Source organism: Pantherophis guttatus, chromosome 10 (genome assembly GCF_059756535.1).
Source record: "Pantherophis guttatus breed Tessera chromosome 10, ASM5975653v1, whole genome shotgun sequence".
Classification (NCBI taxonomy): domain Eukaryota; kingdom Metazoa; phylum Chordata; class Lepidosauria; order Squamata; family Colubridae; genus Pantherophis; species Pantherophis guttatus.
This window is the reverse complement of record NC_142072.1, coordinates 10,045,205-10,071,786: the sequence shown is the minus strand read 5'-3', so window position 1 is coordinate 10,071,786 and position 26,582 is coordinate 10,045,205. Positions and strand designations below refer to the sequence as shown.

General features: G+C 46.5%; 1 protein-coding gene across 2 annotated transcripts in view; it reads right to left on the bottom strand.

Annotated features, from left to right (window-relative positions):
• KIRREL2 (kirre like nephrin family adhesion molecule 2) overlaps positions 1-26,224 on the bottom strand; it is a 54,670-nt gene extending 28,446 nt beyond the window's left edge. Inside the window, exons 1-2 of one of the 2 annotated variants that reach the window (XM_060693990.2) lie at positions 25,587-26,224; positions 354-503 (exon numbers count right to left, since the gene is read on the bottom strand). In XM_060693990.2, the coding sequence (XP_060549973.2) occupies positions 354-503; positions 25,587-26,118 (682 nt within the window). In that variant the 5' untranslated portion in view covers positions 26,119-26,224. The remainder of the gene's footprint in view (positions 1-353; positions 504-25,586) is intronic. The other variant, XM_087876573.1, reaches the window with a different exon arrangement.
• Between the last annotated feature and the right edge of the window lie 358 nt (positions 26,225-26,582).

The following is a 26,582-nucleotide window of genomic DNA, read 5'->3' as shown; positions in this document are numbered from 1 at the left end:
AATTGGCAATCTACCACCACCGAGCGGTTTACAAGGAGCGGATCGGTTCTAGCCGATCAGTTGGGAGGCTTCTTGGCTTCTCAATTTAAAACTACCTGTCTTGGTTTTTTTTCCCTCTTCTTTGTCAAGTGAGCCCTGATTTTTTCCTTCTAGCCAATCAGCTGGGACTCGGGAGGCAGTGAATAGATTGGGGGCGGGGCCAGGCAGAGGTGGTATTTACCGGTTCTCCGAACTACTCAAAATTTCCACTACCGGTTCCCAAGAACCGGAGAGGACCGGTAGCAATCCACCACTGGTGTCCTTCCTCCAGTCATCTACCACGTCTCTCTTAATAGGGGTCATGACAGACCTACCGGGTAAGTCTCTCTCTCCTCCTAAGGCCAGTCCATCCTTGGTCCACTGAACCATGCCACGGTAGCCCATGATCACACATGCTAATGTCACCGATTGACCGGACACAATCACTTGATCCATCGGCTGTTGAAAGAAATAGGCAGCCAACCCTGCGAAAACAAAAAACAAAGATTTAGAGTCAAGACTGTTTAGTGATCCTAATGAAGAAATCAGGACTTTTTGGCTGGAGCTTCAGAGGAGATACGCTTGAACTGATTTGCTGAATTCAGACTGATGGTCTGCCAAGACCAGCATTTCGCTTCTGCCAGTGGCCCATTTATCTTGGAAAGTTTACAGGAATGGAGAAAACACAAGGCTTATCCAATATTGGCTTTGGGGCCTGCTACTAGTGGCATTACTGTACCACTTCTATACATGGAGGATCGACATCGCTATTTTATCTAAAAGCAGGTTTCCCCCCCTCCACCTGTAAGGTGTTTTTCTGTGATTAGCGGTTCTGAATTAGTACATTTTTTTAAAAGGTAAAATTTATGCCACTTGTAACATGAATCAGACCAATCCGCCCTATCTGAAAACCTGCAGTGTTGTTGGCAGACATCAATATGAGCCAATTTTCTATGCTCCTATCAATATGCTAACGGGATATTTGCTTTGCATGCAAAACATTTCAGGTGAGCTCCATCTCTTTCCCCTCCAGTAAGACTAGGAATGATCTTCATTTGAAATTTAACTAAAGGCATTCCAGGGCATGGGAGTGGTGTCTGATATAGGCCACTGCCCAGGATCTGTCAAGACGACATTTGGAATTTCTCTCAAGTGGGTCCTGGAGATCTCACACTTGCTTGACTGTGAGGAGACCAGGGGATGTGCTGAGTGAGTGAGGATTATCCGTTGCACAATCGACTTCTCAGCACTCTGGTGCCACTCTGGTTTTCCATTACAGTCCAAGGGAAGGTGTCAAAAGAGAATTCCACCAGTGTGTTCTGACCTAGGCTTCCTCAGCAGCACGAAGCCGTCCCGATAAACCCCTTTTATCACTGAATTCCTCTCCAGCAAAGTCTTTCCTCTCCCACAGTCTTTAAAGATAGTTCACAATTACCAACTTTTACCAGGCTTGGAGAGTGGCCAGGCCCATATCTTTCAGATGCCACAATACTTAGCAAGAACGCAGTAATGAACTAATTGCCTCCTGCAAACTCCACTCCCCTTTCGCTCCTCTTTTATTCCCTCTGGGAGGGGCCATTCATTGTCCACCTGTGGCCTTACTCCCAAGTCGACCCTTGTTATTTAGCTGTTCCCTTCATCTGGCAACTCTGCGCATGCGCACACTGGGAACAGGCTCCAGCTGTTCGTCTGCCTCACTGATGTCTGACTCCAAAGGCAGCTGATAACTGGCATACGGCCCTGGCCCCCTCTCTGCCTTCGACACAGACCCCTCATCAGAGCCTTCCCCAGACTCCAGGACTGGCCCACGTTCCTCCCCAACCTCCTCACTGTCTGAATCTGCTGGCAGATCCGCTGTCCGGCTACAACACAGTGGGCCTTTTTTCCTATGGGGCAGGAAAGTACAGCAACAGCTCCCCATCCCTCACTTTGCAATTCAGAGCAACACTTACAAATCCTGCCCGGACAACCAGTAATAAATGCTAAGCGTAAGGCGTAAGGTAATAAAATGTAAACTCCATTTTTACTCTTTGTAAAAAATAAATAAATAAAATCTTCCAATTACCAGGGTCTGTGTTTTGCCAACACCAACCCCCAATAACGATCTGAATGTGTTTCTTGCATATTCCCGGTGTAATTTCTCTTCCGGTGGCCAAAGCCATTTTCCACTGCAATTCAAAGCTTGCCTACACAGAAACAATTCCTACTGAATTACCAATTCAACGGGGCTTACTCTCTAGAGTAAGGGCTGCATTCTTCCTCTTTTGTGTGAGAGCTGAAAAAACGGCCTAAAATGTGGAGAAGAAGAAAAGGGTGATAGAGCGTGCCTTGTTATTATTACTTTTAAAGAAGACACCGTTGCCCTCAGGTTCCTGGCCTAGCCTTATCTCTCCACACAGATGCTCAGGTGCAGCCTGCTGCGCTGCGAGTTTGCTCTTCGGCCAAGAAAAGTTCTGCTGTGCTCCACAGTACTCCTACAAAACTACTTTTCTTTCCTGCCTTCTCTGCGTCGCTCTTGGCAAATGCATTTAAAGGTAGCTCAGAGTTGGCAGACCTCCAGAATTGGACACGGACAGGTGTGCGCATACCAATGTACTATCGGAGGACTAGAATCATAGAACTTTTCTTTCTACTTAAATCAAGGCAGGAGCGGACAGTCAACAGGATCATGGTGACATGCGTGTGAATAGATGGGTAGATTTATTTATTTATTTTATTTTATTTATATGCCGCCCTATCTCCATAGGACTCAGGGCTGACAATAATAAAATATCCAATAAAACATTTTTTTAAAAAATTTGATTTATATGCCGCCCTTCTCCGGAGACTCAGGGTGGCTTACAATGCGTTAAGCAATAGCCTTCATACTTTTGTATATTTTACAAAGTCAGCTTATTGCCCCCACAAACTGGGTCCTCATTTCACCTACCTTAGAAAGGATGGAAGGCTGAGTCAACCTTGAGCCTGGCAAGATTCGAACTTACTAATTGCAGACAGTTGGAGTTAATATTTAACTATTAATATTAAAATACATGTTAACGCCCCCAGTCCAGGTTGAACAACCATGTCTTTAAGTCGCGTCGGAAGGTGCGGAGGTCAGGGGCCAACCGGCGCCCCAGAGGAAGTTGGTTCCAGAGGGTGGGAGCACCCACAGAGAAAGCTCTACCTATAGGGGTCGCCAGTCGACACTGTCTAGCCGATGGCACCCTGAGTAGGCCCTCCCTGTGAGAACGCACCAGGTGATGGGGAGCTGTTGCTGGTTGCAGATGGTCCGACAAATTTCCTGGGCCTAAGCCATGAAGGCCTGTAAGATTGATCTTATTATTCCATTCATTTACGGAGGGCGTTGTACTTTTGAATCCTGTTCTTTAATGAAAGAATGAAATAGATTTATAAAGAAACAAAAAAGAGACTTTAGAAAGAGTATGGGGAAGAGCAGCAAAGATAATTAGGCTGCTGGGGGCTAAAACACAGGAACTGGGTGTGTCTAGTCCAGGGGTCAGCAACCTGCGGCTCTGGAGCCACATGTGGCTCTTTCACCCCTCTGCTGCGGCTCCCTGTCACTCAAAATATGCGTCACAACCGCCAATGTGCGACACCCGCCGGCACACAATTTATTGAGCTTTTCAACCCCTGGTAGACCAACCATGGATAAATCCAAGAAAAGAAAAGTTTCAGAAGAAAACAGAACGTTTAATTCAGCTATATATGCTAGTTTTGTGGCCGCTCAAGAAATAGTCAGGCACGGGAAGGGTTTTGTGGCTCCCGGTGTTTTCTTTTCTGTGGGAAACGGGTCCAAATGGCTCTTTTGAGTGTTTTAAGGTTGCAGACCCCTGGTCTAGTCTAATAAAGAGAAGGACTGGGGTGACATGATAATAGTCTTCCAATATCTGAGGAGTTGTCACCAAGAAGAGGGGGAACAACCTATTCTCCAAAGGACCTGACGGCAGGGACAAGACGTAATGGATGGAAAAAAGAGAGATTCCAACCTAGAACTAAGGCGAAATTTCCCGACAGTGAGAACAATTCATCAGTGGAATGGCTTGTCTTCGTAAATTGTAGATGTTCCATTATTGGAGGTTTTTAAGAAGAGATTGGACAGCAATTTGTCCAGAATGGTATAGAGTCTCCTGCTTGACCAAGAGGTTGGACTAGAAGATCTCCAAGGTCCCTTCTAACTCTGTTATGCTTTTATTCTGTTAACTGCTGCTTCTCATGTAGGCAGACTCTTAAAATGAGCGCTGCCGCCATTCAAGAGGTCTCTTACGCAAACAAATGTCATAGTTTCTCCATACTGATTGCTGATTGGACCCAGCATCGTCCAATCACAACTACATAAATGTTCATGAATGACAACACAGATCCATATCCTTCAAATATAAGTTCCTTGGTACCTTGAGGGCAAACAAGTGTTCCCACGCAGATGTCTTCCCCTGGGATCTGTAGGTCTGCAAATCCCATTAGGTTGACTTGTGTTAGGGAAAATGGGATTTGTAGTCCAATACACCCAGAAGAATTAAGTTAGGATAATTTCTTAGCTGAAATAAATCTAGTTACCCATGAAAAGCTGTTTGCCCTTGACGAATCTACTCCCGGCCCCTTTTGACCACCAGGAAGCTGTTAAAGATTCAAGGAGCTGAAGGGAGCCTGTTTTGTGACACAGATCCCTCCGACGTAAAGCCTGTTTAACTGCAATCCAATAAGGGCTGGCCTTTTGTTCTATTGTTGAGAAGTTTACTCACTCCACTAGGATCTGAATAGTGGGATAATCCCTTCAAGAGGGTCAAGAAGACTGCCGACACAGAATCGGCTAAAGACAAAGGCCTGGATGGCAGTCAGAAAGGCAGAATAACCCACTTCTCTTGGGCTTTTAGATACTCCAGAGAGAGAAGCAGGACCAGGTTCAGCTGATCAACCTTCTGAGAAACATTGAAGTGAACCTTGCTGGCAACTGATATGAATTCTTAAGCCTATCATCGTGAGCATCAAGAAATGTAGAACCGGTCTGATTATTGCAAGTGGTGTTAAGAACCTCTTCGTGTCTCCGAACTGTTGATGCAATTTAGACTTAAGACTTTAGAGCGGGAGTGGCTGATCGTAGCCATGAGGGTTGCAGTGTAGCTTTCAGAATGCTTTGGATGGTACCTGGTTCCAGTGGTTAATGGAACAGAAGTCCATAATGATTAAAAAATCATACTGACGGATGTAATTGATTGGTTTTAATTCATTGTAAATCGAATCAAGTCAAAGTTAGTTTCTATGCCAAATCACCCATTCCCGTGACACCACTCCAAAAAGAAGCATAGTTTCAGCACATATTGTGCATCCTTAATGAATAGAGATGACAATTGGCTACTCCGAGTAGGAAGAACTGCTCCTGAGTTTCTAACAGAGATGGGTTTCAGCAGGTTCTGACCAGTTATGGAGAACCGGTAGCGGAAATTTTGAGTAATTCGGAGAACAGGTAAATACCACCTCTGACTGGTCCCGCCCACATCTATTCTCTGCCTCCCGAGTCCCAGCTGATTGGGAGGAAATGGGGATTTTGCAGTATCCTTCCCCTGCCACGCCTACCAAGCCACACCCACAGAACCGGTAGTAACCGGTAGTAAAAATTTTTTGAATCCCACCACTGGTTTCTAGGGCCTCTGATCTTTCCTGATTCTGTCTGGTGTCACCTGTTCTCTTTAAGCTTGGAGCTAGTGACAGAAACCAAGAGATGGATTAGCAGTTCCATCTTCCTTGATGTTTCCTCTAGGCAAGGATGTCCTTCGTGGAACAAACAGATGGGAAGAAAGAAGCGGCGGGAAACACGGTTCCTTTGAGACCATTTTGTCAAAGGTCTCCTAAAATGTGAGTCAACAGTATTCCTAGGTAAATTGTCTACATTTCTCTCATTTACAAATACACCTACAGACACACTCTTATGACCAACCAAAGGAAGGCATCTACCTGGGGTTTTCATCTGGAGACTTTCAAGAGCATTCCACCACTCACAAGAGCATCCTATACAGCTGTAGTTCAGTTCACCATCTATGACCCTGGAAGCCCCTCTTTGCTCTAGGAACTTCTGCTGGTTGCTATAGAGAAGTTACCGTTTTCCAATTCTGGCTAATGCAACTCCGATGTATGAGACCACAAGTACTGTGCCAGCAAGAGCCTCTGCAAATAGCAGAAGACAAATGGAAGCTGCATGGCCATGGAAGGGGATTGAACGGGGAGCTCTGGAAAAGTAGGGGTGCAGTGGCTGAAAAGACCAGGCAGCAGGGTGGGATGGAAAGAGAGACGATTGAGCTCTTTCTTTCTAACCACAGTACATTTCTTTCTCTCTTCAGAGCTGAAATGGACAAGGAAAAGTGGAGTCTTTCAAGTGACTCCAAGCCTTTGAAAGACACTCCACTGTTCCATCTCAAAAATAATGATGACAGCCTGTCACTCACAGAATGAATAGCTGAGTAATTATGTGAACTTGGGATGGGCGGCGGGGTGTGTGTGCGTACGTGCGTGTCACATTCTCCAAAGCTGTGTGTGTCTGCTCTATTTTGTGAATTGAGGAAAGAGAGATGGTTTTGATGTTTCAATTATTGTTATGTTTCACCTTCTCCTAGGAACCATTAGGAACACATCTGACAAGTGTTTAGTTTTAAATCGTGGAATGAACATCCCACGAAGGACCTCCAGTCCGCAGCACAAAGCCATATTTGGGCCTACATCTCTGAGGCTGGTGAGAAGTTAGCAGATCTGGGTTCTGTTGACAGCTTGGGAGGGCAGGACTCACAAGAAGTGTCTGAATGTAATGACTTATCAGGAGAACAGGAATAGACTGTGAGAAGAGGCAGAAACTGTTTATCATCTATCTTGAGCAAGTTCTTTTGGCATGAGAACCAGGTGCCTCCACAAAACAAGTTAAGATTAGAAACAAAGGCGCCTCAGATTAACTCAAGAGGTGGGCAGTCCCCACACATCTGAAATAGATGAATGGCTTTGATCAATGAACCCAGATCAACAGGAGGCACCAGGAATGCAGATATCAAGATAGATGTAAGAGGCAGCCAGGTTCTCCAAGGTTGTATTCCTAATAACAAAAACTTAGTTTTTTAATTAACTTTTTTTTGTTGTTGCTGATTTGTAGAGTGCTGGAGAAGACTCCTGAGTCCCTTGGACTGCAAGGCGAACAAACCGGTCAGTCCTAGAGGAGATCAACCCCGACTGCTCTTTAGAAGGCCAGATCCTGAAGATGATACTCAAAGACTTTGGCCACCTAATGAGAAGGAAGGACTCACTGGAGAAGAACCTAATGCTGGGGACGATTGAGGGCAAAAGAAGAAGGGGACGACAGAGAATGAGGTGGCTGGATGGAGTCATGTGAGCTTAAATGGACTCCAGAGGATGGTAGAGGACAGGAAGGCCTGGAGGAATGTTGTCCATGGGGTCGTGATGGATCGGACATGACTTTGCAACTAACAACAAGAGTGTACTGGCTTGTAAATTAATGTCTGGGCTCAGGCAACCTGGCAAGCCATAAAAAATAAGCCTAACCAAGATTGCAACCAATCCGGCTTAGCATTTGTGGTGAATGGAGCCACCAGATACGGAAGTGGGTAAACTACATTGTGCGAAACCACCTAGAGCGAGATGGGCCCTCTCCTCTTAACATGCTATAGTGCAAGAGCTGTTATTTTAAACCACAACAGGCAGAGCCTCTTGCCACTGGCCAGGCTGCCTGAAGTTGATATGGGTATAAATCCAAAAACATCTGGAAGGCATTTGGTGCTTTTGCAAAGAAAGAAGCAATGGCCCAATGGTTACTGCAACGGAGGCCTGCTGAGAACCAAGTATAACCCGTTCCAAAACACTTATATTCCCCCCCCACAACATTGGTTCTCTCCCTCCCTCCCCACATCACATCCCTCAGGCTCTAGGACGCCCTTGCCTCGTATTTCCATGCTTCACAGCAAATCCCTTTTGAAGCGGCACAGAGGCGAAACTGAACTGCTGAATTTCTGCCTGGTAATAGGCGTGAAATCTGCAGTCCATTGTGCCAAAACTGCAGGGGAAAAAAAAGGGGGGGAATGAAAGCACACATAACTCTTGTCCACCCCACGGAACTAGAGAGAGGTATCCGAGGGGAGGCCGAGTCGCTCCTCCACCCAGGCAAAAGTTAGCCCAGAGGGTTCAGAAAGAAATTCACCTTTGGGAATTAATTAGAATTGAGAGCGAAAGATATCGTGGCCTGCCAAAGGCAGTGAATTCTCCACCTCAGCCATTTCTGGATAATCCCTTGTTCCTCAGCTCTGGAAAAAAAACAGGACGTCTACTTTTTCTCCCCAACCGTAAAAGTGTGAATGTGCAAAAAAAAAGAAAAAAGAAAAAAAAAGTCCACCAGGATATTTTATGTGGTTGGTATACATATTTCTCTATCCCTCCTGCCCATCTCTCTCTCTCTCTCTCCCTCCCTCCCTCCATCTCTGCTATGGCTCTGCAGTCACAAAACTGATTCCCTGCCAGGCAACCTAATTAAGGAAAAAATTTCCTATGATGAAGATCGGGGGGGAAAAAAAAGGGGGTTTGAGGCTGAGCCGCATTTTGCAAAAAAGTGGCTATAAAAAAAGAAAGAAAAGGAAGAACAATGGGAGCAGTCCGTCAATGGCAAAAAAGAAGAAGGGAAAAAGTGGGTGTGGAGGCGATGATACGTCGGGGACAAATAAATACATCGATACTCATCACCAGATCTCAATCTTCTTGAATGGTTGTGAGACCAAGAGAAATAGCGGAATAAAGTTGCTTCCGACATTCGTTCAAGAAAAAATGTCAGCTGTGGCTTTTCCAGGTGTTTTATGAACATCGTTTAGGGCAGAGGTCACCAACTGGTGGTCCGTGAGAAAATTTTGGTGGTCTGCAGAAAAATTATTTGCATTTTTAAATATTGGACTAAATCAGGGGTCCTCAAACTACGGCCCCTGGGCTGGATACGTGCAATGAAAGTTTGTGTTGCTACAGAGAGTCTCCCCCTTCAGGGTCTTTTTGTGTGGGTTGGAGGGAGGCAGAAATTCTGACTTGGGGTCTGCTTCGGCTTCCTGGTGTGGGGCTTTGGCCAAAGGCTGGAGGGAAGCGCCGCTGGTGGCGAAGAGCCGGAGGGCCTCGTTCCAGTGAGACTGCATCATAGCCTGGAACTGGCTGACCATCTGAGCCCGCTGAGCCTCCAGGCGCCGATGCTTCGCCTTGCACTCCTGCAGGTCTTCTCTCTGCTTGGAAAGCCTATGCTCGTAGTCCTGAGTGAGGTGCTTCTGCTGAGCCTCCTTCTCGGCCAGATCCAATTTGAACTGAGCCAGCTGTTTTGCCAACTCTTTCTTATGGTGGCTGCTTAGCTCCAACAACTGCTTCCTGTTGGGGCCCTAAGGAGCCTGGGTGAGGATTGGCTGGCAGGGGAGGGGTGAGTAGAGATTGGCGAGGTGTCCCTCGATGTGAATGACATTCAGTTGGCTGCCCCCACCTAATCACATGACCACCTAGCCACGCCCACCCAGCCGGTCATTAGGCGGATCATATTAGTGGTCCATGGGATTTAAAATTATGAATTTAGTGGTCCTTGAGATCCGAAAGGTTGGGGACCCCTGGTTTAGGGAACTGGACTCTTGCCAGTGGGAATCTTCTTAAGTCACAAGGAGCACCTCTTCCCGTATGGACAGGCAGAGTAAAAATCTAAAGCATCCATTCAAATGCATCATCCGTTTCAGGGATTCTCGGAAAAGCCATCCCTTGACTTGGCGTTGAATAGCGTCTTTTCTCTGCTGGACCAGAAATGCCTTCGTAGGTGACCTTCTGGGCTTTGTAGAACTGAGGCGTGGCTGAATCGCCAAACTGATTCTCTTTTGCCCAGAAAATCTTCCAGAAGTAAGCCAGGAAGGAGAGAAAGAGAGAGAGAGAGGGTGTGTGTGGCCATATTGTCACTTTGTAAGCTGGGAGGGAGAATTGCCAGAGCTGGCAGCTTGAGAGGGCCCGAATTGGGGGGCTGGAGAATAGACCCTTTGTATCAAGGGCTCATTCAATTGCCATCAGTTCCGCCAGCCCTCCTGTCTGGTTGACATATCTCTCCCACTCAGTGTCTCTGCCACCACTTCTGACCCACACATGCCCCTCGCCTCGGCAACCACCCCTCTGAATCCTTTGTTTCCACCCGTAAGTTGGAAATGTTCCACCAAGTTTACAGAGAAGGGAATCTGGGCTTGGAAGAATATTCTGGGGGAACCTCACAGGGCCCTTTTCAACTCCCACTGCCACTTTGCAGATAATAGTTTATAGTGAAAAGGCTCCATAAAAATGCTGTATGTAAGATTCAGAATACATACATGAAGATAAGTCTTTGACTTACGAGCAGTTAGGACGAGAACTTCCAGCATTAAGCTATGTGGTTAGTGAGCCATACTTGATTTTACAGTAGTATTTTTTGGGGTGGTCATTAATAGTAATAGCACTTAGACTTATATACTGCTTTACCGCCCTCTCTAAGCAGTTTAGAGAGTCAGCCTATTGCCCCCAAGAATCTGGGTCCTCATTTCACCCACCTCGGAAGGATGGAAGGCTGAGTCAACCTTGAGCCTGCTGAGATTTGAACTGCCAAATTTCAGGCAGCCGGCAGTCAGCAGAAGTAGCCTGCAGTACTGCACTCTAACCACTGCGCCACCGTGTGAATCACCATGGCTGTTAAGCGAATCATGTGGTCCAGTGGTGGGATTCAATTTTTTTTACTGCTGGTTCTGTTGGTGTGGCTTGGTGGGCGTGGCAGGGGAAGGATACTGCAAAATCCCCATTTCCTCCCGATCAGCTGGGACTTGGGAGGCAGAGAATAGATTGGGGGCGGGGCTAGTCAGCATTTTTACTACCGGTTCTCCGAACTACTCAAAATTTCCGCTACCGGTTCTCCAGAACTGGTCAGAACCTGCTGAAACCCACCTCTGATGTGGTCATTAAGCAAATCTGGCTTCCCCCATTGATTTTGCTTGTTTGGAAGCCTCCTGGGAAAGTCGAAAACAATGATCGCATGATCCCATTTTTTTTCACATTTGTTAAGTGAACCTGCTTCCTTGTCAACTTTGCTTCTCAGAAGGTCGCAAAAGGGGATCACATGACCTTGGGGCACCGCAACCATCATAAATATGAGTCAGTTGCCAACAGTCTGAATTTTCATCACGTGACCACGGGGATGCTGCAACAGTCGTAAGTGTGAAAACTGGCCATAACTCACTTTTTCCCCCCGGTGCTGTTGTAACTTTGAACGGTCACTAAATGAACTATTGTACGTCAAAGACCCCCTGTATATTTAAAATTGAGAGGAGGGATAAAGACATTCCTTATAGTTTTACATGAGCTGACCAACCCGGGTGTGGCAAGACATTAGGACAGTTCCCCCTTCTCCCCAATCCCCTTTCTGTTCTTATGGGAGATCAACTGGATCTCCTCCACGTCCTTCACCACCTGATTTGGTGGGAAAAGCCAACATGGCCTTTTCACTATGGTCCTGATATGTGCCAGTCCTGGCCACAAGGACACACCTTTGCTATTTATGAGTCCTTTGTGCTGACGGATTTTGCAGACCCCTGCAGTATATGTTGCCATAGCTTCCTGGCATCAGCTCAGACCTGAAATTAGGTCATTCCCAGAAGCCAACAGATGTTAATTTTGTGCATTTGTCCCCATAAAGCTGGCTACTCCTTCTCCTCCTTCCCCTCTGCCCTGAATTACATGGCCTATGAAAATCCTCTAAGCACTTACGTCCAGCCCCTTGGTCCAGCTGTTAAGACAAAGTGTGTGGTTTCCGTTCAAAATATCAATGATATATTAGTTTATGCCTCCAAAACGGAGTGAAGCTAGCAGTTATGTATGGAATATACCCTCGCGCACTTCTAGATGCGTTGGTACTGCACCTCCAGATGTCTCCGCCAACATGGGATTGGGATTGTGGAAGGGAACATTTAAGAATTTAGAGCAGCTAACAGGAAAGACAAATGAATGGAGAGGTTTCAGATTCCTGTTAGGATCTCCCCGAAGCTTGGTTTCCTCACAAACTCATGAGCGTAATTGCTTGCTTTATTTTAATGTCGCCTTCAATAAAAGTAAAAGCTATCTTCAATTTTAAAGGCTAACCAAGTCCAGGTCAATCATAGAGAATCCTCAGGATGGAGAACAGCAAGTAGGTAGGCACTAACCATCAAACTGTTGGTAACCAGGTAGTAGAATTAACGACTGCAAGTCCCTTGTTCACCGTTTTCTACGTGGTACCAACGTATATTGGATATTTTCTATTGAAACACTCGTATTTTCTTAAGGGGATATATGCATACGCAAGTTGTATTAATTTCTGAAAACTCCGTGCAGATTTTCAAATGTAAAAAAGTCAATCTCTTGGCATTGTTAGGTTTAAACCTACATTATGGAGTCCACTGCCACCCCCTCAGTCTCAAAGAGGCAAGCATAACTCTCAGCATCATCAGCTGGTCTCCAGCAGCTGTTATTTGAATTTTGGTCTAGGATGGCATTTCTCAACCCCAGCAACTTTCCGATGTATGTATTTCAACTCCCAGAATTCCCCTATGCTGGCTGGGGAATTCTGGGAATTGGAGTCCAGGCTTCTGAAGTTCATACGGTAGCATTTCCTACAAAACTTTAAAACATTGCTCTGAAAAACTGTATATGGCAGAATTTTTCCCTCTTCTCAAATCTTCCCCAAATGTCCAGGACAGAGGGTGAAAATTCACCCCAAACAAAAGCACTAACAAATGCCAAGATTGCTGATTAGTTTCCCAGCTTTCATTTTGCATATTTTATTTTATTTTATTTTATTTTATTATTTTATTTTATTATTTTATTATTTTATTTTATTTTATTATTTTATTTTATTATTTTTTATTATTTTATTTTATTTTATTTTATTTTATTTTTTTATTACCGAGTCATATTCTTGGTTCCTGCCCAAACTACCAGTTCTGCCTTTTTATGTAGGTCACTGATTGGCAATGTCCCAATTCATAACATATAGCATAAGTACATTATATATATTATATATATAATAGATATATTATATATGCCACTTCACAGTGCTTTTACAGTCCTCTCTAAGCGGTTTACAGAGTCAGCCTATTGGCCCCAACAACCTGGGTCCTCATTTTACTGATCTCGAGAGCATGGAAAGCTGAGTCAATCTTGAGCCTCTCAGGATCAAACTCCTAGCTGTGGGCAGAGTTAACCTGCAGTACTGCATTCTAACCACTGCGCCACCTTATATCCATCAACTCTGCTCCACAAGTTTCAAATTCCAATGTCTGAGACACAACATCCTTATCGTTGAGGAATGGAGACTGGGGGACCTTTTTTCTCTTGAAAAGTGATTTCTTTAGAGCCTCCTAAGTCTTATGCCATCCGTAGGCAGTGCCAAAACCAATAGTAGGTAAGGCCATTTCTGTCTCCTGCCTTTATACCTTTGTAATTAGCATAGAAATCAAACCACAGGTAGAAGAAGCATATATAACCACCTATCTCTCTACCTTCTGCTTACTCTTTCTATTGTGGAGTTCCATTAGTTACCGAATACAATTTCTGGTCATCTAAGGCTACCAGGACATGTAGTACTTGTAAGATTCTGCAAAAATTCTGGTTTGGCAGTAGAGCTATATATTCCCAATCTGAACTCCTCCCAAGACATCAAACCCATACTTTGGTGGAGCGGTACCCAAGTTCTGGAATCATCTGTGCCGTGCACAAGGCGACAATCATGTGCCCTGACACATGACCTATCTTTAAAAAATGACAAGTTACAGCCATTTGCTTAGTGACCGTTCAAAGACACTGAAAAGGTGACTTACGACGGGTCCCCACACTCACCACAACTATTGCAGCGTCTCTACAGTTGCGTGACCAAAATCCAGATTCTTGGAACCGACATGTATTTATGCTCGCTGCAGTGTTCCGGAGAGGGGGAGGTGTCACGTGGTCCCCATTTTACGACCTTCCCTGCTGACTTCCAACGAGCAAAGTGGAAGCCAGTTTTATTTATTTATTTATTTATTTATTTATTTATTTATTTATTTATTTATTTATTTATTTTTCTATACCCTTCTCCCGAAGGACTCAGGGCGGTGAACAGCCACAAGATAAAACACATAAATACAAAAATTTAAAATAGATTAAAAACGAATTAAATAATTTGGCTGAATTTAAAATACCCCATAATTTAAAACAAATTAAAATTTATATTTAAAATTTATATTTAAAAGGGGAGAAGATTTAGGCCAGGCCGGCTTGATGAAAAAAAAAAAAAGTGACTAGGTGATTCATTTAACAGCGGCAGTGATTCGCTTAACATCTATGGCGAAAAAGGTGATAAAAATCACTGCCTGGCTTAGCAACGGAAATTCTGGCTTCTATTGTGGTCGTAAATCAAGGACTTGATTTACGAGCCTTGAGCCTTGGTAGTGCAGTGGTTTAATGCACCCTGTAATTAACACAGCTGTCTGCAATTTCTGCAGGTTCGAATTTTACCAGGCTCAAGGTTGACTCAGCCTTCCATCCTTTCTAAGGTAGGTAAAATGAGGATCCAGATTGTGGGGGCAATAAGCTGACTTTGTATAAATATACAAAAGCATGAAGGCTATTGCTTAACGCATTGTAAGTCGCCCTGAGTCTCCGGAGAAGGGCGGCATATAAATCAAATTAAAAAAAAAAAAAAAAAAGGACTATCTAGAAATGCCACTGTCCTAATCATATCCTTTTTTTTTTGTCCTGGCTGTTTTTTGAATTCAGTGGTTCTCAACCTTGACAACTTTCAGATGCTGACAACTCCCAGAATTCCCTAGCCAGCTCTGAGAGTTGGTCCACACATCTTAAAATTGATAAGGTTGTGAAATACTGCTCTAAAATAATGGTTTTGCCCTGGGATAAACCATGTCTTGAGAGCAAGAATCTCCCCTCATGTCAAATGCTGTCATTAATCCAGTTTGTGTTATTGGGTTGGGTTGGGCTGGGCTTTTTGGCCATCAAACAGGTTTGGAGGCTTCTATCGGTATGTCTAATCAAGTCTGTGGATTTGGAAAAAAGGGGAGCTCCGAGGCGAGACCCAACCTTTTGAATCCTTCACTCCCTGTGAAATTATCTCCAGCAATCATCCAATCTTTTGGGCTCCTGCCAATCGATCTAGCGGCCATTAAGCATATAATAATTGCAGTTTTTGAAGTCTTCGGTATCTCCCCCCCACCCCCTCCTCTTGGGAAAATTCAATCTTTCTGTTTCCTGCAACAATTTTACTTGGTAATAATCAATGGCTATCTTAAAGCATCTCACCAGACGTGTTTAAAAATCAATCCAAATGTTTACCGCCGCAGGAAATTAAGGGGGCAGACAATTACTTTGTGACAGAGAATGAGGCTCAGAAAACACACATTGCACACCACATCTGAAATAAAAGGCTTTATTTTGTCTAGCAGCAACATCTGCTTTATATAGTGTAAATGGACTTAGAAGGGCTCCACATTTCCAGAGAGGAGACAGGTGTTCTATATTTTCACCCCAAGACTTAACAGCTCATTAGTGTGAGCATCAGCTCCTCTCTGCTGTAATGCTGCCCTTCCCGTGCCAGCTGTGGTGATGGAACAAGATCTGAGGATACACACTCAGCTCTACAACCCAAGTCACCCCCCCAAAAAGAAATGTTTGAAAAGGGCCCGGCAGGAAAATCTTGGGGATGAGTGGGAAAAACTCCAGCCAGCTACTCTTTTGCCTCCACCCTAAGATGACCAAGGTCAGCTTCTATAGCCTATCAGCTTTTATAGCCACTGCAAACTGTATTCGCAGATTAACATATGGGGACAGATTCTATATCGCTCCCTCTCCAAAGCACTTATATATACCAACATGGAAAGAAGGAACTAGACACAAGAACAGCTTTTTCCCGAACGCCATCACTCTGCTAAACAAATAATTCCCTCAACACTGTCAAACTATTCACTAAGTCTGCATTACTATTAATCTTCTCATCGTTCCTATCACCCATCTCCCCCCACTTAATGACTGTATGACCAAAACTTTGTTGCTGGTATCCTTACGATTTATATTGATTGCTTCCTAGTAGGATTTGATTGCTTATTTCTACCCTTATTGCTTATTTCTATGATTCTTGACGAATGTATCGTTTCTTTTATGTACTCCGAGAGCGTATGCATCCAGACAAATTCCTTGTGTGTCCAATCACACTTGGCCAATAAAGAATTCAATTCAATTCAATTCTAGATTTGTTTTTCTTTTTAAAAAGCCATGGATTATATCGTATTATCATCATGGCTTCAAAATCTAAGGGATTGGTTAGGACAAAACTCAGCAGCACTTTTTCATGCGACTGTTGACAAAAACAGGATTGCCAATGTCCGATGATGGAAATGGAAGAGGAAGAGGAAGAAGAAGGAGGAGGAGGAGGAGGAAAAGGAAGAGGAGGGATTATAGATAGTCCTCAATTTAAAACAGTTTATTTAGCAACTGTTCGAAGTTACAGTAGCACCGAAAGAAACCCAATCCTTGCATTTACAACTGCTGTAGCATCCTCACAGCCACACAATCAAAATTCACAGCAGTTGGCCACCGGCCTGTATTTACGATGGTTGTAGCATCCTGGGGTCACATAATCACCATTTGCGACCTTTGCAACTGGTTTTCAACAAGCAAAGTTGACAGGCAAAGCTGGATTTCTGTTAGGACTGCAGTGCTTCACTTAACAGCCATGGTGCTAAAGGTCATAAAAATCAGATGTGATTCACTTGACGACCGCCTTGCTTAGCAATGAAAATTCTGGCCTTAATTATGGTTGTAAGCCGAGAATTCCCTGTATTCCAATTCATGTTTGGAAGTCAGAGCACTATCTTTTGAACCTCAGGTAATAAGCAGTTGGGTGGTTTCTAGTTTACGTTGTAAGAAACAAATGGCTCCTTTAGCAGGTTGTGTGAACTTGGTGACTGCTTTCAGGAAAAGTATGATTTGTTTGGATACAGTATGTTATGTGAACACGGTAGTTATACAATCTTAGTTCAGATTTAGGGTTAAGCATGCTCTAAAGCAGTGATGGCTAACCTTTTTTTTAAATTTTTTTTTATTTTTTTTAATTTGATTTATATGCTGCCATTCTCCAGAGACTCAGGGTAGCTTACAATGCACTAAGCAATAGCCTTCATCCTTTTGTATATTTATACAAAGTCAGCTTATTGCCCCCACAAACTGGGTCCTCAATTTACCTACCTTAGAAAGGATGGAAGGCTGAGTCAACCTTGAGCCTGGCGAGATTCGAACCTGCAGTAATTGCAGGCAGCTGGTCTTAATAACAGGGTGCTTTAGACCACTGTACTACCAAGGCTCTTTTCCTTGGTAGTACAAGAAGTTCCTTCTTTTCCGGACCGAGTGTCCAAAACGCATGCATGTGTGCCCGAATCCCCAAAATGCAATGCACATGCCCCTCGCATGCGCCCCGCCCCACGCGCATGCACAGCAGAGACTCAAAGACCAGCTGGCTGGTGGGAGGAGCACATGCATGTGCGGCGCAGCTGAGCTGACGGCTCGCGTGCCCACAGAAACGGCGCTGTGTGCCACCTCTGGCACGCGTGCCATAGGTTCGCCATCATGGCTCTGAAGTCTACCTGTACTGCCAAATTCTGAATGACCACTGTAGAAAGTCATAGTTCTATTTTTTTTTTTTTTTTTTTGCTAATGGCTATTTGGATGTTTCCATCCTAGCTTTAATAGGAATCCATTCCTATCACTTTCTCTTATTTCACAAGTTTGCCCATAACAGAGGGAGACAAACCTGTGGGCTCTACTTCGGACAGCTATTATCTTGGGAGTCCCTAACCAGAGCTAGTTTCAAAGAACGCCTTGGAACCTGGCAGGAACACAGATGCAATAGGGAAGAAGGTTATCTCAGAGGCCACCCTTAATTCAAGAAGTTGCTTTGAGTGCAAGAATTGAAAGTCAGTGCAATGTAATGGCTAGAGTTATCAAGGTAATTTCTACCATACAGATTTAGAGCATTTTTTTTTCCAAATTTCCCTGTCATTACTCTGCCAAACTAAGCAGTAATGTGGACAGCATCTCTATCGCTTCAACAATTCTAGACTGCATAAACAGAGGGATAGAATTAAGATCGCATGAAGTGTTAATACCACTTTATAATGCCTTCGTAAGGCCAAACATGGAATACTGCATTCAGTTTTGGTCGCCACGATGTAAAAAAAAAAAAAAGTGGTTGAGACTCTAGAAGGAGTGCAGAGAAGAGCAACAAAGATGATTAGGGAAACTGGAGGCTAAAACATATGAAGAAGAATGGTTGCAGGAACTGGGTATGTCTAGTTTAATGAAAAGAAGGACTAGGGGAGACATGATAGCAGTCTTCCAATATCTCAGGGGTTGCCACAAAGAAGAGGGAGTCAAGCTCTTCTCCGAAGCACCTGAGGGCAGGACAAGAAGCAACGGGTGGAAACTAATCAAGGAGAGAAGCAACTTAGAACTAAGGAGAAATTTCCTGACAGTCGGAACAATTAATCAGTGGAACAACTTGCCTCCAGAAGTTGTGAATGCTCCAACACTGGAAGTTTTTAAGTAGATGTTGGATAACCATTTGTCTGAAGTGGTGTAGGGTTTCCTGCCTAACTAGGGGCTGGACTAGAAGACCTCCAAGGTCCCTTCCAACTCTGGTATTCTATTCTAATGCTTGGGTGATGTGACGAAGATGCTATAATTCAGTACTGCAGAAGTGACCTAGGACTGGGAGGACAATGAGAAAATGTTAATTTAGCCTTGGGAGCATTGAATCAGCCACCATCTTTCTGCCCTCAGCAGTTTGTGGTGACCATAAAAGAGAGGTGGGTAAGAGGAACCCACATCTCGGTGGAAAAAAAAGGATAGGGCCCCAAATTTAAAGATAAATAAACCGATCTGCCCTTGGTCCCCCCACTTTCTTTCTTTCTAGCTTACTTTCATCTCCACAGTCTAATTTAGAGGGTGGGGGGTTCACGCTCTCTGTTGTGACAGTTGTTAAACAGTTGGGAGTAAAAATTCCCCCCCGATGATCTGCTCTGCAAATCACATGGAGGTGCAACAATAGAGCTTGCTCTACCTTCCGGCCATCCCTGGTGAACACAATCTTGAACTCCCTGGAGAAAGGCAAGGACATAAAATGTAATTAATAAGTACTCTGGTTTCAGGAAAAAAAAAACAAAAAACAGGAGGCTGGATAAGATGAAGCTAATTTCTTCTGATCCAGCAGGGGCTTGTCTTGAGGTTTGTCCATTGATCTCCAACTTGATTCATTAGAAACATCTCTTGTAACAGGATTCCAATACTTCTGGCAGGGTATCTAAAGGGCGATCTATGGCACTCTCTCACTAAATCTTCCCCCAGATATCTGGAGATTCCAACTCCCAGAGAATGTCTGTCCGTCCCCCCCCACATAACATTGTTGACGGGAACTTGGGAAGATGTCGGCCTGTGCCATCTCCTTCGTGGAAGTCAAAGGGACCCATCCAGGGATCTTTCAGGAAGCGTCCCTCATAGGTGTGCCAGTTTACGAGGCTGAGAATTGTTGCAATGCCACATCCGGAAAGCTTGCATTTCTCATTCTCAAAGCTGAGGCGGGCCAAAGCTGGTTGAATAGCTTCTCTCTTGCCATTCAATAATTTGTTATTTGGTTCAGATGAAATGTGCGTGTCTGTATACTCCTGTGTGTGTGTGTGTGTGTGTGTTTGTGTGTGTGCATGCACGGGAAACGACGCACCCATCATCCCGACGTCAGCTTCCAGAGAGCTGTTCAAAAGATCACCTTGAGTTACGGCAATGCTTATGGGCTTATTTTTAGTTCACTGGCGCACCGATGATCATCTTTGTCAGCCTCCTACATGGAGCCTTTGCGGGGGTTGGGGGGGTGAGTGGGGGGTCTCCCCTTTCCTTTCTCCATCATCCCTGGTGTTGCTGGCCAGCTCTCCCCCTCCCCCTTCCCAAGCCTGTGTCAGCGATAGGCAATGGGGAGAGTCATTTGCATAGCTTAATACAGGCAAGGCAGGGCATTAGTATTCAGATAAATGCACTCCTTGCAACTTTGCCAACTTGAGATCACTGCAAATTTGAGTGGATTTCCACCGAGACAACAGAAGGCACATCCCTTAGGCCAGCTTTTGCTCCTGCCAAATTTCAGTCACACAGCTTCTCAATGAGATGGCTGCATTTAAAATTATTTTTATATATGGGGAGAGAGAGAGAGAGAGAGAGAGAGAGAAGGGAGGGGAGGAGGAATAATCCTTTTCTATCATTTGTAGAGCCAGTTGGATTTTACCGGGAAAAGTGAAAGGGGGTGGGGGTGGGGGGTGGGAGAGAAAGAGGTTGTTTTGCTTTGCTTTATTTATCTCTCTATCTATCATGGTCTACATTGAGCAAACTGAAGCAAAGAGGTGGTGGGGGGAGGTCAGCCTAGAGGATGGAGAGAGGGGTGGGGTGGAAATGGTAATGATTCAACAACAAAAACGCTCAGTGTTATCTGTTTTGTATTTATACCGCATGAACAGATTTTGGGGGGGGGGGAATCGTAGGCATAAACCCAGGGGTGTCCGCGGGGAGAAGGAAAAATGCCAAGATGGCAAGGCCCAATCCATGCTACCAAAGCACCGTTCCTTCCCCCCACTACCCCCATGTGTACCGTAACACATGGTAACAAGGGATAAAGCTTTGATCACATGGTTGTACGGTTGCCATTTGGCTTTCTTGGCCCCCTTTCCCGCGACACCCCTTGCACAAGATCTTTTGCAGAGAGAGGAACCGAGGGGAACTTGAAGCTATTGTGGGGTGTGGGGAGTGGAGGCGCGTATGGGGAAAATAAAACAGAAAAGGGGAGGAGGAACCGCCGTGTCTTATTCTAGGTGACCCAAAGAGTCCGGGGGGGGGGGGGGGGCTTTGTAAAATTAGCTTTGCGTCCATGCTGCGATTTCATTCGGCCAAGTGAAGGTATCCACCAGATGCAATTTATACAGCAGCTTGATTAGGGCTTCACTTGATCCGTCGGGTGATAGTGGCTTCCGTAGGGTGGTAGCCCAAACCCACTGGTTTCACCACCGTTGGGTTTGATTATTGTGGGTGAAACCCAAATTATCGGCTTGCGTACACCAGAGCAGCCACTAGCGTTTTTCAGGAACATCTTGCAAGAAACTCCACAGCTGCATCCTAATACCGCGTTTCCCCGAAAATAAGACCCTGTCTTATATTTTTGTGAACCCCGAAATAAGCGCTTGGCCTTATTTTCGGGGAGGTCTTATTATTTTGGGGTGTGTGGAGCAAGATGGGGCTCCTCTTGACGTCTTACCTGATTTCCAGCTCTGTGTTTAAATATTTTCAGGGAGGGCTTATTTTCGAGGGGAGGCTTATTTTAGCGCATGCGCTCAAAAGCCTGATTGGGCTTATTTTCAGGGAAACAGGGTAGTGGATTTCACTCCTCTCAAAGGAAATGTGTTATAGGTCTCCCTCGAAAAGCATGCAGCTGTCCTATGTCATTACTCTCTATCTTGGCACTATGAGAGGTACCCTGACCTACAATTCTGACCATCTCCATTTCAGGGGCCAAAGTAACCCTAAGCCCGCAGTTCCGCAGATCGACCTTTCCTAACCTGGTTTATCCAAGCCCTGATATTGTCTAGAGTTATGAGAATTCCCAAGCTTTGGAATCGCAAACCCCCGGCAGTTCTGGAGGGCAGCAGAGAAATATATATATTTCCCTATCGATGAGATAGGGAAAATATAGCTGACAATGTGGTTAAATTAAAACCATTACACTAAATTATAGATAATTTTAATCAAGGGTTTTTTTTCAGACAAACCCGGCAGAGTCTACCTACATAACGCATTAAGTCATGAACTGTGGCTCAATTCACACCACATGCTAAGACAAGACCAAGCAAATGATCCAATTACTGGTTGTTGAGGTCTTCTAGGCTTGGTAGAACGTAGACATATCCCTCTACATATGTGGAGCTAAGAAGATCATTATAGCTACTTCAAGAGATCCACCAAGGCCAACCAAGAATAACCTACTAGATCACAGGCTTCCTTTGACCAATCCCTGCTTTAGAATATTTTTCCGAATCTTTGCCAAACAGAAAAATTCAGAGAACCAAGCATACCAGTGCCACATTCACACCATAGGATAACCCAGATACATTAAAAACAAGGGGGTGCTGTATTTGCACAATGCCCCAAACTTTTAGATTTGTTTGCGTGTTGGTGTTGATTAGCTTAGTGTGACACACGAACGCCGCCTGTTTAGGGCGATGATGATGATCGTTCAACTTAGTGTGCAAATTCAGAAAACGGATTAATCCAGTAATTAGATTTAATGTGTTATGTGAACACAGTACGTTCCTTAGGGACCCGGCGGCTGTGTGTCACGCTGGCAAGAAGTCTGAAGAACACCGCTTAGAGAGAAGAACAACAGTGATAAAGTGGATCTTTACGGCACAGATTCAACTGGCAGGTGATCCCAGCAAGCAAAGTAGACCGCTTCCTTCATTAGTGGCCTTTTCGGTCTCCTGCCAAAAAACTCTGAAGTTAATTCTGGAAAATGCGTAAACACATCAACAGCATGTGTTTAACAAAGCAAGTGAAGGGTGCCGTACCTAGACAAGCTTTTGGATGACAACAGAGTTCTTCACGGGTCCAAAAAACACACATCCCACTGCGTAATAATCCACTTTGTTAATTGCAGGACTCAGAAAAGGCGACATCCTTTGGAAATCAGACTCCCCTCCGTCCCCCCCCCTTGTTCCCCCTCCCCACCGGTGCCCTGCTACGCTCCCATATTCCGGATGCTGCCTCTAGCTGTTGCTCAAGAGATATTATCATGAAAGAATCGTCCTCCTTTGCTGCTTCTCCCCTTCCCTCCTTCCCTCCCCCTTGTTCCAGCGAGGCGCAGGCACCCCGGGATAAGAGCACCACGGCCACTCAGCAACCATTAGTGTTACTGCAAAGGAACTTGTAGCCACAGGGCAGCCAGAACAAGCCAGGCATGTAAGTGTGAACTCTGTCCTCCTCTCCCCACGCAGCCTGACCCCCTTAACTCTTCCCCGGGGGCCATCTTTCTACACTCCCATCTCTGTCACTAAGGCATCTGACAGCAGAGTTACCGGGACAGCCAGCCTAGAGAACAGGAAAACAACAGTCAGCTTTCTCTCCCTCCCCCCCCATCCGCCTCCATGCCGCTGCTTTCTCTGTCCCGCTTAAAAGGGCTGCTGCGCCTTTAAGAGTTGCAGTCCGCATGACAGGGATAAGTTTAGCAGGTGCACCTTTGGTGGTGGCTGCACTGCGACTGGACAAGCCCCTTTTTGGAGGTCTCTCTTTCTTTAGAGGAGGCATCTCTCCCCACCCACCTGTGCTCCTCTCTGCCAGGCTGACCCTGCCCAGAGGCAGCTTTTGGCACGCTGGCTGCAAGGCAAGGGGAGAAGGCTGCCTTGTCTGCATAGGAGAAAGAAGGCAGGTCTCTGACCCCGCACCCATCCGCCAGACCCCCTGGGTCTGAGTCACTATTGTTCTCTCTAACCCAGTTGCAATTCTTCCCATCAGGAGGAGACAGAGGTTTGCAACAGAGCTTCCCAAAATGAGCACATTGTGGGTCAGTAGCCAAAAAGGGCTGAACCTCTTTGCATTCTCCTCTACAGCCAGGAGAGCAACTCAGGCAGGATTCTGCTTCCGTGTTGCACAGAGATCCATCCAGCCTATCTACGGGATTCACTCATCCCAAGTCAAGACAGACAAAATTCCTGGGAATTGGCATACTGAGGGAGGCTGGCTGCCCCCTCCCCTCCCTTCCCTTCCCTTCCCTTCCCTTCCCCATGGGTCTGGTTTGGATCAGCTGAAGAATATATAAAAAGTCTGGCATCTGGGCATGTGCAGAGTGCACTTCACCCAAGGATGATGCAATGGCAAAACAAAGGGCTAATTTTTCCAAGGGTCGGAAGGGGAGGACTGACAGAATTGCTAAGAACATGGCCCCCCTAACATTGGACACCCAGGGATTCCCAAGCTGAAGGCAACCTGGACAGGGAGGTTGCTGAGGGGGGGGGGAGTGTCTGTATCCCAACACATCTGGAGGGCACTAGGTTGGAGAAGGCTGCTCCACACCTTTATTTATGCCCTGGATATGAAATTGGGGTGTGTAGGTGTGTGTTTAAGGCCTTTTAAGCAGAGGGGTGTGCTGAGGGGTGGGGGGGAGAGAAGAGAAAGAGTTATGGGAGACGTACCCCAACGTCACAAGCTTCCCTTAAAAGAAAAGGGGAAGGTTTCATGGGGCTGTCAAAGCGGAGCAACCCCCCCCCCACCTCCCTCTCCAGATTTCTAAGGGAAAAGCCCAGTGGGCAAACGATGCAAACGGCCCCTGAATGACAAGGCGGTGGGAAAAACTACAGCTGGGGTGGGCGCGCCGGAGCTGCGACTGCCTTCAGCGAGGTAGCGTCTCAAGGTTAACCGCGAGGGGGAGTCCCTCCGAGGGAGGGAGGCCACGAGTTCGACCCTGACCCATGCACGCCCCCCTCCCCACCCAGAGATTTCTTTTTTTTTTTTAAACGGCGACCTGAGTCGGACCCCCGCCTCTCCTCTCACCTGCAGAGCTCGCAGGAGGCTAATTCTGCGGGGGTGGGGGAGAGCCCCCTGACCCCCAAGAAGACCCTCTTCTGCGGAGATGAAACTCCCGTCTAGGGGGGTGGGTGGGTGGATGGAAGGTGGGTGGGGGAGAAGGGAGAAGAGAAAACCCCCTTTCTCCGGGGATGCGGGAGAAAAAGCTCCTCTCTCTCTCTCTCTTGCAGTGGCTTGCGCGGAAGCCCACCGCGTCCTCCCCTCCTCTTTCCACGCGAGGGAGGGAGGGAGGCACGCCGTACCTCGAGCGAGTTTTCCTCAAGGTCATACGTACAAGTACATTGCATACTCAAGGCTGGCAGGCGGAATTCGGATGAAAAACCCACCCACCCAACTCTGCCACCCAATCCCCACCCCTCGGCCGGTCCATCCTTCCTTCCTTCCTTCCCTCCCTCCCTCCCAAAAAGGAAGGATGCCAGGAGCCTCCCCGATGCCTCCTTTGGCTCTAACCACTGAACCGCACCGTTCTGGAGCCTTAAGGCAGCGTTTTCCTTTGGGAGGCTCTTGCGGCCTCCCCCCCACCCCCCTCCCATCCGTCCCTTGCAGCGGACCCTCCCTCTTTCCCTCTCCCCTTTAAAGTCCTTGCAACCTAGGCATTAAAAAACACACACACACACACACCCAACTATTCCTTTCCTAGAAGAAGTTGCACTGCGCTGAATACTTTCAGGTTAACCGACAGGATCCAGGGAGGAGGTGGGGGGGGAGGGGGTCTCCGCCATGGCTTCTAACCCACCGAACGGGGGTGGGGGTGGAGGTGGGGGGTCCCCTCCCCTCCCACTCTTCTCGGCTGCCCCCCCCCCCTTTCCCCAACGAGAGGAACTTCTCCGATCGCCCCAAAGCAACAAGAAGCCAGCAACAGCCCGTTACAGTACCTGAGTGCGCAAAGTAGCTCAGGGCGACGGTCCAAGAGAGCCAGATCGCCGGCTTCATGATGGGAAGGAAGGGAAGGTGGGTAGGTAGGTAGGTAGGTAAAAGGCGCCGGTCGGAGAAGGCGTGCGCTCGGGCTGGGGACAGGGGGGCTCGCTGCGGGAGCCTCCGCTTTTCCCCCCTCCCCGGCCGCCTCGCCCTTCTTCTCCCCGAAAGCTTGGCTTCCGATTCCTTTGCCCCAAGCTTGGCAGGCTGGGGTGGGTGCTGGTGGATTCCAACAGTCCTTTGCAGTTCTCCCAAGGCGCGGGGCGAGAGATGCCGCTTCTGCCTTGACCTTGATGCTTGTCGCGGGGCTGGTGGGAAAAGCCAAAAAAAAAAAAAAAAAAAGTGCAGCGTAGCTAACCGAGGCAGCAGCAGCAGGGAAAGAAAAAAAAAAAAAAAAAAAAAGACAGCCCGGCAAAAAAAAAAAAAAAAAAAAAAAAAAAGAGGCTGAAAACAGCCGAGAGTTAAAAAAAACAAAAAACAAAAAAAAACCATACACCAATCCCGGGCTTGGCACCTCTTTTTCCCCCCCCGCCCTCCCTTCCCCTTCACTTCGATGCCCGGGACCCTCCAAGCGGCTCCCCAGCTACTTGGCACACTGTCGCCGTCCACCTCCAGGGAGCTCGTGCTCATTCAGCAGGGCAGAGGGTGACCACGCCCATCCCGGCTCCGGATTGGCTGCTCGGGAGGCTGCACTCATTGCGGGCTGCGGGAGAGGAGGGGCGGGAGAGGAGGAGGAGGAGAAGGAGAGTGGGGCGGGGGGCGTGGGACGGAATCGCACGCTCGCAACCGAGAAGCCGCTGGCCGGCAGAGCCGACCCTTCTGGCGGCCCGTCCGCTTGCTCCGCGTCGCCCGGGTTTACAGAAAGCGGGGGATGATCGCGGGATTCCGTGATCCGTGGAGTGGGGGGGGGAGTGGGAGTGGGAGTGGGGGGAAGAGAAAGAAGCACTCGTGGCTTG